Raw genomic sequence first — 17,253 nt, 5'->3', positions numbered from 1 at the left:
GTAGGCAGCATATTGATGGGTTTTGTTTTTTTATCCAATCTGCAACTCTCTGTCTCTTGAGTGGTGCATTTAATCCATTAACATTCAGTGTAATTATTGACAAGTAGGAATTGGTTACTGTCATTTTGTTATGTGTTTTTTCATGGTGTCACTGGTTTCTTTGTTCCATATTAATTTCTGTGCTGAGCTCATTATGTTTATGAATCATGTTATCATTTCCTTTGTTTCTGTTGTTTTAGTATTTGCTGAATATTTGTGCTTGGCCTCTTTTTATTTGTGAAAGTTTATCATTTTTCTTTGTGGTTACCCTATGATTTATAATTTTTTCCCTAGTTTAGAGCAGTCCATTCTATCTTGCAACTTTCTTAACTTCTTCGCCATTTAGAAGTTCTGTAACTCCACTGTATATTCTCTTTTTTGTTTGTAGTTGTCCTCGCTTGCCAATTTTTGTCTCTGTTCCGTGTTTACAATCTTGTAAGCTCATTTGACTTTGGATATGTCCATAGCTGTGGTTTCTGGGTTATGTCATCTTGTGTAGTAATGGTCAATTGTTATTTGCTATTTTTGGTTCTCTGTTCAAAGGACTCTGTTTAGCATCTCTTATGAGGTTAGTCTGGATTTAACAAATTCCCTTAGTTTCTGTTTATTTGGAAGTCTCCTAATTTCAGCATCATATTTGAGGGACAATTTTGCCAGGTATATAATTCTTGGTGAAAATTTTTCTCTTTCAGGGTTTTATATGTACCATTCCATTGCCTTCTCGCTTGCATGGTTTCTGCTGAGAAACCAGAGCTTATTCTTGCTGGCTATCCTTTATAAGTAACTTTTTGTTTTTCCCGTCCTGGTTTCAGGATTCTGTCTTTCTATTTGGGCTTTATGAGTTTGATAATGATATGTCTTGGTGACTTTCTTTTGGGGTCTATCCTGTTTGGGTTTCGTTGGACTTCCTGAATGGGTATATTCTCATCTTTCATCCTATCAGGAAAGTTCTCCAGCAAATCTTGGACTGTTTTCTCCATGCTTTTATTTTTCTTTTCCTTTTCTGGAATTCCAATGACACGTAGGTTATTCCTTTTGATGGTATCCCAAATGAACCTTAGGCTTTCTTCATTTTCTTTTGATTTTTTTTTTTTTTTTTTTTCTGATTTATCTCTTTCCAAAGATGGATTCAGGTATTTGTCCTCAATCTCATTAATTCAGTCTTCCATTGCATCAATTCTCCTCCTTTGCCCTTCCAATGTGTTATTTATTTCTGACAATTTAGTATTAATCTTCTAGATTTCTATCTGTAGATTTAGAATCATTTGTAATTTTTCATTTATTTTGTCATTTTTTTCTTGTATTTTCTTCCAAAATTCTTCTAGGATTTTTTCTGTGTTTTCTTTGGTCTGTCTCTCAATCCTTTGAAGATATCTAAAGATAATTCTTTTGAATTCCTTATCAGAGAGTTCCATTGCTGCTTCTTCCTCAGGGATGTGTTCTGGGTCTGTATCCTGCTCCCTTGTTTCTACCACTTTATCTTGCTTCTTTGTGTGGACTGTGATGGTCTGTTGCCTCCGATATATCGTGGTAGTGTTGTATTTAGATCTCTGTTAACTGTGAAGAGCAGCCAAGAGTGATTCAGGCTCTTCTTGGTGGTTTTTAATCATTGGTTTGTTCGTGGAGAAGGAGGTGGTGGCTCTCGCTCACGTTAGTGAAGTTGCAAGAGGTGTGGGTATTATTGTGTCTTATGGGAACTGTTGCTGTTTCCCACTCAGACAAAAATTACAATTGAATAACCATCAAAAAACTAAAAGCACATGGACAGAAAATACACCATGTAATCACATAGGAACAGTAACCAATAAAAGAAAAAAGGGAAAAAGAAGAAGAAAATAAAGAAAAAAAACCTTCAATATCTGGGGATAGGGCAATAAGAGAAAAAAGAGCTAGAGAAGGAGAATAATGAAGAACAGAATGGGAAAAATGCAATAAGAAAAACAAGAAACGGGTTTAACCATGAGAAAAAAAAGAACAGAAAAAAAATTTCAGCCAGGAACAGTTAAAAGAAAAAGAGCTGAAAACTAGCATGTGGGAGCAGAAGAATAACGAATAATAGTAAAAAGGACAGAAATACTAATAATAGTAGTAGTTTTAAAACAGACAAAAACAAGCAAACTAAAAACCAGAAAAAAGAAAGAGAAAAAAAGAAAAAGATCGGGGGAGGGCAGGGCACCCAGGCTCCATCTGAGCAGACAGACTGGGATGGAGTTCCTGTAGGTCCAGAAGGTGGGTGGGAGTGGGGGATGGCTGCACCTCCTTTTAATGACACCTTGGTGAAGGGGTGTGGGTTATAAGAGTAACAAGTTGAATGTTGTGCCTTTTGGTCGTCCAGGTCCAGAGTGTTCTTGGGGTTACTGGCAAGCAGAACCTGTTCTTAAGCCCCTCAAATCTGGGAGAGCGCTGTCTCTTTAATTTTCCAAAATGGTCAAGCCGCTTGTAAACTTTCAAAATGGCTGTGCCCTCCGAAGAGGCAAAAGTCCACAGCTCAGCCTGACTTGCTCTTCACTGATGGTTCACCTTTTATTCCCCAGCCACCAGAGCAGTCCTACATGCAGTCCCTGGCTAGCTTGGCTGATTTTTAGGTTAATTCTTAGGTCCTACCACCACTCAACAGTCTCCAAGCTGTCTGTGCCATGCCATCAGGATCGCTTAGGATCACTGCCAGACTGCAACTTTGTATGTCTCCTTTTTTTGGTATTTTCACGCAAATTCTTCTGCTAGTTGGGGTTTAGTCCACTTCTGTATCTCTCCTTTCAAGGCTCAGAGGTCCAGGATTATCTTCTGTGTTTGTGTTAATTGGTTCCCCTTTTCTTTGTTGAAGAGGGTCTGTGCAGTCTTTCTGCCTATTCTACCATCTTACTGGATGTCTCAAACAAACCATCTTAATACCATGATGGTTGTAGCTTATGTGATTCCTTGCCCAAAACCAATCTCCATCCCACTTCATGAGTGTTCTTCATGGCAGTAGATGATACTACCATTGCCACATCACTCAGGCTAGACCATTTGCATCCCACTCTTTCCCCACCTTTACTCGTTCCATTCTTCTCTTCAACAAGCCTGTCAGTCCTTCCAAATAGACCCCACTCTCCTCTCCAGTACCACTGCACTTTCTCAGTCCTGGGATTGTCTTTGACCTGAACACTACCATAGCCTCTAAACCAGCCTGCCAGCTCTCATTCCTTTCTCCCTTAATCCCTTTTCCTCTGAACAGGGAAAATTAAAACTGATTTTTAAATGAGTAAATAGTATTGACAACATTGGTGCAGTGCCTAAGGCATTTGACTGCTAACCAGAAGGTTGGCAACTCAAAACCATCAGCCATTCTGCAGAAGGACAATCTACTTCTGTAAAGATTCACCACATTGGAAAGCCAGTGGGGGTCGCTATGAGTCGGAATTGACTTGGTGGTGGGTTTGTTTTTTGGTTTGGTACATTGGAGTAGTTTGGGTTTTTTTTTGTTTTTTTTTTTTTAATTTTTGGTTAAAAGTTTATCTTCAATTCTTTTAGGAATATTAGAGGACCTAGTATTTGGCCTCATTCAGTGGAGTTATTTGTTTTGAAAAGATGCTTGTTTTTGTGAATCCCATTGTGTCTATGTTCTGTATCTTGAGTGTGTGGAGAACCTATAGTAGTTGCTTTAGCCAGGCCAGGAGAATCTGAGGAATTCTAGTTCTTAATTTCTAAAAATATTGTTCCTCATTTATTTGAACTGAGCACTGAAGGTGAGGCAATAGGGGCAGAAGGTAAGAAATACTTCTGGCATGAGTTCAGTTAGATTTTCCACCATGAAATACCAGGATAATTAGGCTCTTTTCTCCTTATTCTAGGTTTGTGAAGTTTTCTATGCCCAGTGTTCCTGACTTCGAAACATTATTCTCACAGGTTCAGCTTTTCATCAGTACTTGTAATGGGGAGCACATTCGATATGCGACAGACACTTGTAAGCTAAATAACACTTTGACATTTTCCATGGAATGTATTTTGCCCATGGTGTAGTTACTTATATTCTCAATATTTTGTTATTGTTCTATCTAGTTGCTGGGCTTTGCCATCAGTTAACAAATGCACTTGTGGAAAGAAAACAGGTAAGAAATGTTATTCAAATATTCATAATTCTAACAAACACCTAATTTGCAAAACGGACTAATTTGTTTAGATTCCAGGTTAGTACTAAGAATCCTAACACTTAAATGTATGTAGTCACTTCAGAGTACTGAATGCATTTGATGTAGGGACAACAAGCCTGTATATAAGGAAAAGAGAACAGTGAGAACTCAGGGGAGACTGCTGGGGTTTTTTTTTTTGTTTGGAACTACTATCTAATACCCTTATGTTTAAATAGGGTTTTTTATTTTTTCTTTTTTAACTTTTTTTTATGATTATAGACCTAACAAAAATACTATAAGAATATCATAGAGAATTTCCGTATACCCTTCTCTCAGGTTCTGTGAGAGAATCCACATTTGCTTATCCTTTTCTCCGTTGTTTTACCACATTTGCTTATCCTTTTCTCTGTTGTTGGTTGCTGTGGAGTTCATTCTGATATATATATTCTAAGCCGTTGGAAATGAAATTGCAGACATGGTGTCCCTGACTCCAAAATATTCAATAGGTGTTTCCTAAAAATTAGGACATTTCTCTTACATAAACACAATAACAACAGTCAACATCAGTAAATTAACATTAATATGAAGCATTTAACAAGTCTACAGACCTTACTTAGATTTTGTCCATTCTTCTGCTTATGTCTTTATGGCAGATGAAAACTCTAGATTGTGAATTGCATTGCCTTGTTGTGTCTTTTTAGTCTCCTTTAATCTGGAACAGTTCTCTTTGGCCTTTCTTTATCTTTTGTAATATTGACATTTTCAAAAAGTTACAATTTGGGTGTTTCTTTCTGATTTAAAGTAACCTTCAAAACTAGTGGTTTGAAGGAGGCTGAAAACAGAAAGAACCTGTTGATATTTTGTAGGACTACTGAATAAACTGTGATTTGAAAGAGATGGTTTTTAAAAAAAGAGTCAAGTCTTTGTTGAAAAAATGTGCAGAGTATTCAGCTGTTTTATAATCATATCTCCTGTCCAGAAACTCAGTGATTGGATATCACTTGAAACTCAGTCTTATTTAAAATCAGAGCAATAAACTGCCTGTGTGGAACTTTGTAATACTAGTTTCAGTAATAATTCTCTATCAAGTAATAGACATTATTGTTGAAAAGAACTTATACTTAAGATACCCAGATGGCTGATATGAAAATGACAGCACCCTTCTTCACAAGTGTCCTAAGCACAGGCACTCATCTGTTGCATTTGGAAAATGTTTATTTATTTAGATGTAAATGTGATGAACTGTTGAGAAGGTAATAGTGCGTTTGATCATTGGTCTTCATTGTAATGACAATTTAATGATTTTTAAAAAGTACTGAATTATTCTAAGTATCTTAAGAAATATTTAAGAAGAAATTTTGTGACTGAATGGGGATAGAAATTTCCTGAAAGAGTACGGAAACCTCATATTGCTATTTAAAGGAACCTATCAATTAGTGTTATTTTTTATTTGTAAGTGACAACATAAGATCCAATGTGCTGCCATCTTTGAGAACTTATCTGAAAGAGATGTATTTCTGACAGCCCCTGCGAGGAATTGGCATCCTTAAACAAGCCATAGACAAGATGCAGATGAATACAAACCAGTTGACCTCAATTCATGCTGATCTGTGCCAGGTAAACAGACAACTGTGTGACTTACAGCAAATCAGAGGCATAAGATTGTGGGTTTACACATTAGATCAGATAAATGAAAGCAATTTGGTAACAATTGTAATATGTTGTACACTTTGAAAATTGTAAACGTTCCTGTTAGTAAAGAGATTTTCAACAGGGTACAAACCATAGAATGGGGCTCAGCTATAAGCTTGTGATGTCAGTAGAACAGGTAGCATAATTAAATATTTGCAAATAGTTTTTTAAAGAAATCTCAAGCCATTTCTCTGTTTTTAATTGTGGTAAAGATATTAACAAAACATTTGCCATGTTACATGTACAATTCAGTGACATTATAAAGTCATTTTCTTTTTAAAGAATCATAGAACCTGAGAAAAACAAAATTTCTTACCCTTTTAAGTTTTATCCATATATTTATCTTATTTTATGTGGTCGGAATCTAGAAGGTGCAAAGGAGAGTATATAATGAAATCTCTTCACCTAATTCTTCTCCCCAAAGGAAACCAGTGTTACTAGTGTCTCATGCATCTTCCAGTGATACTTTATGTACATATAAGCCAATCTTGAACATTATTCCATATAAATTCTTTACAACTGGAGAGTATTCCATATGGGTGTACCATATCCTATTGGGTACTTGGGAGCTCTGGTGGCATAGTATCTGAGGCACTTGACTGCTCCCCAGAAAGCTGGCGGGTCAAACCCACCAGCCATTCCTCAGAAAGAGGGTTGGGCAATCTACTTCCATAGTGATACTACCTGGGAAACCCAAGGAGGGATTGCGCTATAAGTTGGATCTGACTCGATGACAGTGTTGTTTTTTTGTTGTATTGGCACTTAAATTGTTTCCTTAATGAGTTACATGGTACACGGATCACTTCAAACACATGTTCTAATAATTCTCCCCCACCTTTTTTCTTTATTTTTTCTTTCTTTTATGTATTTTTTTATTAAAGTATAACATACTACAGTGATTTGCACTGATCTTAAGTGTACAACTCCAGAAGTATACATGTATGTCTACATCCATGTGGTCACCACCCAGATAGAAAACTTTTCCATGTGCTTTTTTTTTCAAGTTGCACAATTCCCTGCATCTACCAGAAGAATTCAGAAATTGAAAAGGATTAAGAAAAGGCTTACATTTTTATCTCACCCTGCTGGTCTATTTCTATTCTAGTAGTTCAACCAAGAAAAAAGACACATTGCCTCCTCATCTATAGACAGATGGACAGTGAGTGTGCTAAGTGATAATTAAGCATTATTTCATTTGTGAAGTGGTCTCTTACAGCTGGTTAGTCTTTACAAAGAAATGCTATTTTGTTCTGAATCATTAAGAAAATGGAGTAATGTGTTAACATTTAAATCCCTTCAATCAGAAAAATGTAAAACAAAGAATAATAGTCTTCAAATTTTTTAAATCTGTGGTTTTGCTCCTTCTGCTAAAGCTTGACAAGAGCAAAGTTAAAATGATTCAATATTAATTTGCTCATAGCTTTGTTTGCTGGCAAAATGCTTTAAGCCTGCCCTTCCATATCTTGACGTGGACATGATGGATATCTGCAAAGAGAATGGGGCCTATGATGCAAAGCACTTTTTATGTTACTATTATTATGGAGGTATGATCTATACTGGACTGAAGAATTTTGAAAGAGCACTCTACTTTTATGAACAGGTAACTGTACCTCTAAATGTCTGGGAGGTGGTTTTGAACTTATGAGATCAAAAAACTGTTCTCTTTCATGTGCAACTGGAGCTTGATTGAACATAAAGCCTTTGAGTTTCAGGTGGAGGGACTTTTTAAGATTATTTCTCTATGGCATTGTAAACTGTGGTTTGAAGCTCTGGCTGAAGAGCAGTAGCAGTGTGGAGAGCACTGCTGAATGGGTTCCAATCTAGGCTCCAATCTAGGTTCCAGTCTAGGCTCTCTACCTGCATCCTCTGATTGGTGGCTGCTTCTGTCTAGGGAGGAAGTTAAACTGAATGATCTTTAAAGGGTCTTAGTGTTTTAAAACCATGTGTCGTGCTTTGTTAAGTTTTATTTATTTCAATATGTAAGACATTCTCATGGTTCGAAAATCAATGAGTATTAAGAAATACATAGTAAAAAGCCCCTCTCACCCTTGTCCCCTAGCCAATGCTCTGTGTATTGAGACATTTTATATAATTTGGTAGACTATTCTGGAATTAGCTCAGAGACTGAAAAAAAGATAAACAATATTGATCAATACCTGTGTTTTCAAGATAAATTAGTCACGCTTGTAAATTCCTGTTTTATTCAGAGCATGTATTAAAGTAGTGAAAGGTATGCTAAATGTTTGAGGCGCTCACAATTTAGTTGAAATTGTAGCAGACATATCTGGGGCTCTGAACATTGCCTCAATGAGTGTTTGACTGAGTTAATAGACATTGCTGAGGGACCTAGGGAAAGGTCACCCTAAAGTGGTAGTCAGGGATGGTGTCATTAAAAGATGCGTCTAGTTAGAATATTAAATTGTCAACATGACTTCTCTTTAAGCAAAAATGTGTGAATTTTTCAGGTCTTTTGAAAACTATAGAACTATTTTTAAAAGGTACTGGATGCTTTATTAATTTCACAGCCAATATATAATAACTAATTAGTATACTGATGATAATCAAGATGATGTGGGTGACAAAAAGGAAGGTATGCAGTGGACTTAGAAATAACTAAAATGTTTAAACAAAACATTTTGCGTATTTATAAACCTATTTATTCCTGAATTTGTCCTAAGATGAACATTGTCTAATGTTTTACTGAGATGCATGCAACAATCTATTGTATTACTATCTTAATTTCAGAAGATAGTATCAATTTATATTACTGCTTTTAAAAAATTCATTTTGGGGAATTGTAGTCAAATGCATGAAACAATGTGCATGAACTACTGTATGGAAAATGAATTTGCTCTGTAAACTTTCACCCAGATCACAATAAAAATTAAAAAAAAAAAAAAAAATCCAAAAGAAAGACATACTTATTAGGGAAAAAAATTTAAATCATACAGCGCTGTATAAAGCAAAAAGCTTCATCTCTTCATACCACTCTGGAAATTGACCTAGTTTACTGGCCTCTGTTGTGGAAATTTAAGTTGACTCTGGTATTTTGCTATTAAAACAGTGTTGCAGTGGGAATCATTGTACATGTGTCCTCGTGCATTTATAAGTGTTTCTCTAAAATAATTTCAAGGAAATGGCATTATAGGCTCAGTGATTTGAATTTTGATTTAGAAGATTTGGGCTGATTCTATAGTTTGGATATGATAGTTTTTAGTTCCTCTTAACCTTCATAAACCAGAGTGAAAAGGGAGCCCACACAATAGGTGAAAATATTTGCAAATCATATTTCTGATAAAGAACTTGCTTATAGAATATATAAAGATCTCTTGTACCTCAATAATAAAAAGACAAATAACCCAGCTTAAATATGTGCAATGGGTCTAAATGGACAGTTCTCCAAAGAAGATATATATACAAGAGGCCAGTAAGCCTCATTATCATGAGGTTCATTGTCATTAATCATCAGAGAAATCTAAATGAAAACCAAATGATATACCAATTCATACCTACTAGGATTTTAAAGAAAAAAAAAAAAAGCCAATAGCAAGGGTGGGGAGAATTTTGAACCCTCATACGTTGCTGTTTGAATTGTAAAATGATAACAGCTTCTTTGGAAACAGTTTGGCAGATCCTCTAAAAGTTACACGTGACCGAGCAAATTCTGCTGCTAGGTATATACCCAAGAGAAATGAAAACACCATACACACAAAAACTTGTACGTGAATGTCCATGTCAGTATGACTCATAATATCCAAAAAGTGGAAACAACTCAAATGTCCATCAACTGATGAATGGGTAAATAAAATGTAGTACATCCATACCATGGAATATTATTTGTCAATAAAAAAAAGTGAAGTACTGATAAATGCTACAATTTGGATGAACCTTGAAAAAGCATTACGCTAAGTGAAAGAAGCCAGACACAAAATGTCACATAGTATATGATTTTATTTATATGAAATGTTCAGAATAGGCAAATCTATAGAGACAGTAGATTAGTTAGTGGGGGGAGGAAATATAGCAAGTGATTGCTAATGGGTAGGTTTTTTTTTTTTTTTTTTTTTTGCGGGGAGGGTAATAAGATTAGATAGTGATGATAGTTGTACAAAACACAAAGACGCAACCACTGCCATAGAGTCAGATCCGACTCATAGCAACCCTTCCTTGGATTTCCAAGGTGGTATCACTATGGAAGTAGATTGCCCAACCTTCCTTCCAAGGAGTGGTTGGTGGGCTTGAACCGCTAGCCTTCTGGTTAGTAGTCAGGTGCCTTAGGCACTATGTCACCAGAGCTCCAACTATACTGAAAACCACTGAATTTATTAAAAGGAGATTTTTATGATATGTAGATTATATCTTAAAACTCTTACAAAAGTAATAATAATGAACTTTGAATATGAACATTGTTTTTTAATTAAAGTTGATACATCATTGATACGTGGTCAATTGCTCTTTCTTGCTACAGTGTGCTCTCTCTTTATACTAAACATTCTTCTCTTGTTCAGGCTATAACTACTCCTGCCATGGCGGTCAGTCATATCATGTTGGAGTCATATAAAAAGTATATTCTAGTTTCTTTAATATTACTTGGCAAAGTACAACAGCTACCAAAATATACATCTCAAATTGTGGGTAGATTCATTAAGGTGAGTTTTTGAAACTGATTTTCTTGGCTGGCATGTTAAGTCCATAAAGAAATCGTACAAATATGATTCTGTAATTGTATTTTGCAGTGATTTAGCCCTCCCAGCAGCTTCAAATTAGTAGACAGTAGTGTCTTCTGTGAGCTTCAGTTCAGTCACAAACTCCCTAATTCTATTCAAATCCATTACAGCCTGTAGTCAACCTGTTGGAATGGAGTAGTGTTTCTCAAGAACCTGTTTTAAAACCTTCACTCTGGATAGTATAGGCACAGATGCTTAAGCTCCTATAAGGGTAGGTTGGGTTCCCCCCCATAACATTTTAGCCAAAATACTGAAAAAGAAATTTACTTATTTTTTTTAAAAAAAAGTTTTAATTTGTCTAAATATTGGGACATGTTAAAGTACCTCATATTTGAAGATCAAAATCTCCACTGAGAACATTTGTTTCAGGTCTCACTGAGGAATTCACCTTTAGAACCTTATTTTTAAAATGTATTCTTAGGGTTTTTTTGGGTTTTTTTTCTAATTTTGAACACATGCTCATGTTTTGTTTTTTAAAACTGAGCAGTTTAAAAGGATATGTGCAGTCACAGTCATTTTTAACAGTTTCTCCCAATCTCCTTATACAGAACTCAAAATTTCAGAATGTTAGGATTCCTGATGATGATATTTTCATGCTGGCTTGATGAAAATAGCCAAATGTTCTTTGCATAAGAGTCTAGTTGTGGCTCTTGGGCTGCCTAGTTGGTGGTGTGGGTGATCAAGAGGCCTCCCTGACTCCCCATGGAAGCATGATGGGCAGATAGGGTTAGAGCAGCACATTCAGGTATGTTGGGAAACTCCCTTGGTTCCTTCAGGTGGTCCCTGAGCTGACCTGCTTCAGCATTAATGCTGTTATAAAGTGGGGTCTTTATGACTTGAGGATGCCATTCATAAGAATTAGTAATTTACTTAAAATGATGTCATAAATGGTGAAAAGAACATATACTTCACAGTCAGAAATATGACTTGAATTCAGGTTCTGTCTGCTGGCAGTGCTCCTCATTACCATTCTGCATTCTGCCCCAATTTTTGAATGTTTCAAGTAGGTAATAATGTATATAAAATGTCCAAAAGCAGCCGAAGCTCTTAGTAGGCCCTTAGCCTCTGTTAGTGCTCTTGTTCTATCTTCCTTCTTGCTAGCAAAAGTAGCAGATTATCCCATTGCATCCAGTGAGGTGTCTGCGTGTGTATGAGAGAACACTGGGAATAATGGAGATTTTGCCTTCTTTCTTCCCATTATTTATCAATGGAAAAAAATAGAGAACCATGATGGAGAAAGAGATAGGCATGCCTTTACTGGCTTCGTTGCACATCACCAGCTCAGCCAGTTATGTGCATCATACCAGAAAGTGTTATTGACAGTAAATTACTCCATAATGAATTTTGATCTTAGCCTTACAAACTAGGCATTTGCTCTAGATAATTTACAGTTTGTTAGATAACTACAAAGGTTATTGACTTTGGATCCTATCCTGATTTATTCCTTAAGGTTTTTTGTTGTTGTCGTTTAATATACCTGCTTAAAATATAGTACCGAAAGTTTTTTTTGCTTCCCATACAAATTTTATTCCTCTAAATAAAAGTCTGATTTTTTTTAATCTCCCCTTAAACCTTTAGCCCCTTAGCAATGCATACCATGAATTAGCGCAAGTTTATTCAACCAATAATCCCTCAGAACTGCGAAACTTGGTAAACAAGCACAGTGAAACTTTTACTCGCGATAACAACATGGGACTGGTGAAGCAGTGCCTGTCGTCTCTTTATAAGAAGAACATTCAAAGGCTAACAAAGGTGAGGCTGTGCTGCACTCAGATGACATCTCCTGGTTCCCCCACACTGGTTTGTCTCCCCTCTCCTTTCCAGTGCAAGGAAAACGTGTGGTAGGATTTCTGTATTAAGAAAGAAGTCTACTGCAACTGATTTCTAGAACGGTGTCTGGTCTTTTCCAGACTACAGTAGACTACTTGAGAAGAGAGAGCAACAGGTGAAGAAGGAGGCAGGAGTTACGGCTGCATTGGGAGGCAGAGCAAAGTAGCCTTAGAAAGGTCAGCAGTTCCAGATGAGGTGATACTAGTGAGGCAGAGATAAGTCCATCATTGTTAGGCTTGGAGCTTCTCAGGCTGAGCTGAACTCTATTTGTACTTCTTACTGGATGAGGCTTTACAAACTGAGTATAGTTGAATGGTGGGATATAAACAAGTTAGATAATTTTTATTTTCAAAATGAAAATAACCTGATGGTTTTTGATTATAGAAAATATGCTTACAATCAAGTATACAAATAGTACAGGAAAGTAAAATGAAATCCCGTGTGTTTTAGGAAGGCATTTCCTGCAAGTAATAGGAAAAGTACTAAGAGTATCTTAAACAGACAGAGTTTCGCTTTTTTCTCTTGAGAAGTCTGCTCAAGATCCAGCAGGTCACAGCTGTTGACAATTTGATCGATCTATTTCTGTGCATACCCTCTGCCAGTGATGATGGTAGAAGATGAAGTGGGGAACCACGAATAGGAGGTGGTGCTAGGGCTGCCTAGCTGTGGGAGGGCAGCTAGGCTAATGATGGAATATGGGGAAAGAGATAATGGATTTGACAAGGTGAAGACCCAGAGAAGTTGACTTTCCCTGGCACCCAGAAGTAGCTCAGGAAGTAGAATGGCAAGTCTAAGGGGTAACAGTGCAGGTCATTGAACCTAGAAGGACAAGTATTCCTTCAGGAAAAGAGAAGGAAGGTGAGGAGATGGTCACTACACAGAAGAGAAGAAAATTCTTTACTGACATTCTAGAGAGAGTAACTATAGCTTCCTGACTTCTTACTGTCTAGTGCTTCTGTAATGGAAATACCACAATTAGGTGGCTTTAACAAACAGATTAATTTTCTCACAGTTCAGAAAGCTAGAAGTCCAAAATTGGTGCAGGGTCTGGGGGAAGGCTCTCTGTAGGTGCTGGCTCCTTGTCTCTTTAGCTTCTGTTCCATGGCTTTTTGGTGATATTCATGTGAAATGGCATCAGTTTTCCCCCATCTCTGCTGTCTTAATCTGTTCCTTTTATATTTCAAAAGAAATTAACTCAAGATACATTACACTAATACTGCCTCATTAACATAACCCATTCCCATATGGCATTACAATCACAAGTATGTGGGTTAGGATTTATAACACATTTTGGGGGGACACAGTAACATTGACTAACAGAAAAGTGGCAAAGAAGTTCATTTGTAGGAAGAAAATGAAGGACATGAAAAAGAAAGCAACCCAAGAAAGATCAAACACAAATTTAACCTGTCAACCAGAATAAAACTGACCTTATCCACAGGCTAAAAACAAGGGTGTGATGTAAAAGGCAAAAGCAGGGTTTTTTCCACAGAATTATTTGCTCCAGGAACCAGCATAACTACAACAGTTCCCTGCTCCTACCACCAAGTAGAGGTTCAGATAAAAGAACCAAAATGTTAGAACAAAAGACAGTGCATGTACAGAAAGATATTAAATTGCAACCTGACAGATGAAGAATTAGGACTTAAGAAGTCTAATAAGTAGGCAAAATCTTCTATTTAATACCTTGTGAAGTACTCATCCACAGCATATTGCTTTGGAATAAGTTAGTGGCTTATAATTTGAGGAGTTAGTGTAAGAATATGCAATTTTCTATTTTGTATTAGATAATTTCAGAACAAGAGTTTGACTGGAGGGGGAAAAAAAAGTCTGGAGGTAACTAGCCCTGGGCTGGGAAAACAACTCCACAAAGGTACCATTGTCAGTGTCCAGGTCCTTCTGTTCCTCTTGTCCATAGTAGCTTGACTCACAACTTTATCTTTGACATAGTAGTCACAGCTTTTGTTTGGCATCTCATCCTAGTGCCAAAATAATAGAAGGGGAAAAACTAAAGAATTTCCTAGCCAAGTTAGTTTCTTTTTTTATTAGAAATTAGAAAATCAAATATTTTTCCGTAAGTCCCCACAAGTTGACTTTGCTTAAGCTTCACTGACGGTGGTACCTCAGTGACTAACTGAGGAGGTGACCAAGGAGAAGGGGTTACTGGGTGGAGATTAAATCTGCCACTTGCCAATACTGAGAGACTATTCAGTAATCACATTTTCGTGGGTATTTTTCTAGATTGCTCTTCTTTGTGTATGTGCAGACACTGCATATTTCCATGAAATTGGGATCCTACACTACATATGAGTCATGTATTTATCTAGTGCTGCTAGAACAGAATACCATAAATGGGTGACTTTAACCATGAGAACTTTACTTTCTCATCGTTTAGGAGGCTAGAACTCCTAGTTCAGGGTGGCAGCTCTTTCTGTAGGCTCTGGAGGAAGGTGGTTGTCTCTAAGCTTCTGCCTTATAAGCATTCTTCATACTATTTGGCATCTCTTTTCCCCCATCTCTGCTTCTCCTTGTTGTTTAATCTCTTCTGTATCTCAAAAGAGATTGACACAAAATACACCCAATATTAATCCTGTCTCATTAACATAACAAAGACAGCCCAATCCCAAATAAGATTATAACCATAGGCATAGAGATTAGGGTTTACAACACGTATTTTTGGGGGCCACATTTCAATTCATAACATTCTACCCTTTGGTACCCAAAAGCTTGTGTCCCACATGCAAAGCACATTCACTCCATCACATAACCCCCAAAATCTTAAATCATCAAGTCCAAAATCTCGTGTTCTGAGTCATCAAAATCAAATATGGGGGAGACTTTGAACATATTCCATCCTGGAACAAAATGCCTCTTCATCTGTGTACTTGTAAAATCTAGACTACAAGTTATTTGTTTTCAAAGTACAATGGTGAAACAGGCACGATGTAGACATTTCCATTACAAATGAGACAGATTAGAGAGAAAGAAGGGAAAATAGGCACCAAGCAAGTCCAAAACCCAGTGGAACAATTTTTATTAGCTCTCAAGTCTTGAAAAGAGTCTTCTGTTCTCTGCGACCATCTGGGCAATGGACCTGACCTCCAGAGTTTGGATGTTGGCCACACCTTCTGGATTCTGGGTGGAAGCACCTCAGCCCTAGGCTTCAGCTTCACCTTCAGTGCCCACTGGGAGAGCAGCTCTGCTCCCTTGGCTTTGGACTGTCCCATTCTATCCATCTGGGTGTTGACCCCACTTCCTCAGTCTCAGTAGAACTTACTCTTCCATCCTTTGGGCATAGCAGCCCCAGCCCCTCAGCTTTGAGCAACAGCCCCATTCTCCTGGTATACCTTAATAGCAGCCTCATACTCCATAACAAAGTTGGCAAAGATCTTGCTCTCCTTTTCTTTTTTGGTGATTTGGGTGAAAGTACAGAACAAATTGGTTTTCCATTCAGCAATTTATGTTTTGTGACATTCATTGCAATCTCCACAATAAGATCTGACTCTGAAACCTAGGAGGCCTTGGCTCTACTCTTCAAGATCCAGGAGACTGGACCTACTCTTTGAAACTCAGAAGTTTCATGTGCTTCACATGCTCCTTCCAATAGTTCTGCTGGTCTCTGAGCTGCTCCAGGGATGGCCCTTTTCTTTTCTTAAGAGAACAATAGATGGCCTGTTTCCTGCCTGTTCACTTTTCAGAGGCAGACAGCATTATTTCTCTCCATTCTTTCTCTGTCCTCCTCAGTCTAAGCTAATGGGTTTTCTGCTGTAGTAGTTGGATAGATCCATAAGTCATAGGCTTATCTCTTTACCAAAAGATTGTAACCACATCTTTGTCGAAAATTCTAGGATATGTGTCTTTAGTTTGTGCAACAGAGTTTTCCAAATCTTTAAGTTCCCTTTTCATTTTGCACAGTTCATTTTTAAGTCCATTTCTTTTCTTTTGCATTATCACTGTAAGTGGCATGGAGAAACCACATAGCCCCTTTAGGATCTTTCTTAGAAATCTCATCAGCCAGATTTCCAGTTTCATCGCTTACAAGTTCTGCCTTCCACCAAGCATTGGAAAATAATTCATATAAGTTCTTTGCCACTGCATAAAAAGCATCCTTCCTCCATTGTCCAATCACATATTTACCATTTCCTTTTAAAGCCTTACCAGAAGTACATTTATTGTCCACATTTCTATCAACTCTCTGTTGCTGGCATCATATGTATTCTGTAAGACTTTCTGTATAGCTTTTTTTTTTTTTTTTTAACCAGAATTGCTTTTGATATCCATATTTCTACCAACAATCTCTTCAAGGCAATTTAGAATTTAGGCTTAAAACTCTTCCAGCCTTTACTTGTTATCAATTCCAAAATCATGTCCACATTTTAGACTAGATTAGCATCCCACTCCCTGTACCAATTCTTAGTTGTTTAGTGCTGCTTTAGGAGCTCTGGTGGCATAGTGCCTGAGGCATTTGACTGCTAACCAGAATGCTGGCGTTTCAAACCCACCAGCCACTTCTCGGAAGGAAGACTGGGCAATCCACTTCGGTAGAGATACCACCTTGGAAACCCAAGGCAGTCACTGTGAGTCAGAATCAACTTGATGGGAGTGAGTTTGAGCGCTGCTTTGGTAGAAGTACCATACATAGGTGGCTTTAACAAACAAATTTATTTCCTCACAGTTTAGGAGATTTGTTGTTGTTGTTATGTGCCATCGAGTCGGATCCGACTCATAACAACCCTTCCTTGGGCTGCCGAGGCAGTATCACTACAGAAGTAAATTGCCCAACCTTCCTTCCGAGGAGTGGCCGGTGGGTTTGAGGAGTGGCCGGTGGGTTTGACTCGCCAGCCTTCTGGTTA

General features: G+C 37.4%; 1 protein-coding gene across 1 annotated transcript in view; it reads left to right on the top strand.

Moving 5' to 3' along the window:
* The window catches only part of COPS3 (COP9 signalosome subunit 3), a 45,412-nt gene that overhangs the window by 14,724 nt on the left and 13,435 nt on the right, over positions 1–17,253 (top strand). The window contains exons 3-8 of the mRNA XM_007941443.2: positions 3,873–3,985; positions 4,081–4,130; positions 5,676–5,768; positions 7,264–7,443; positions 10,352–10,492; positions 12,149–12,322. Coding sequence (XP_007939634.1) covers positions 3,873–3,985; positions 4,081–4,130; positions 5,676–5,768; positions 7,264–7,443; positions 10,352–10,492; positions 12,149–12,322 — 751 coding nt within the window. The remainder of the gene's footprint in view (positions 1–3,872; positions 3,986–4,080; positions 4,131–5,675; positions 5,769–7,263; positions 7,444–10,351; positions 10,493–12,148; positions 12,323–17,253) is intronic.

This window comes from Orycteropus afer, unplaced genomic scaffold, assembly GCF_000298275.1.
Source record: "Orycteropus afer afer isolate SDZICR_OR568_19922 unplaced genomic scaffold, OryAfe1.0 scaffold00080, whole genome shotgun sequence".
Lineage (NCBI taxonomy): Eukaryota > Metazoa > Chordata > Mammalia > Tubulidentata > Orycteropodidae > Orycteropus > Orycteropus afer.
This window is presented reverse-complemented; position numbering and strand designations above follow the sequence as displayed.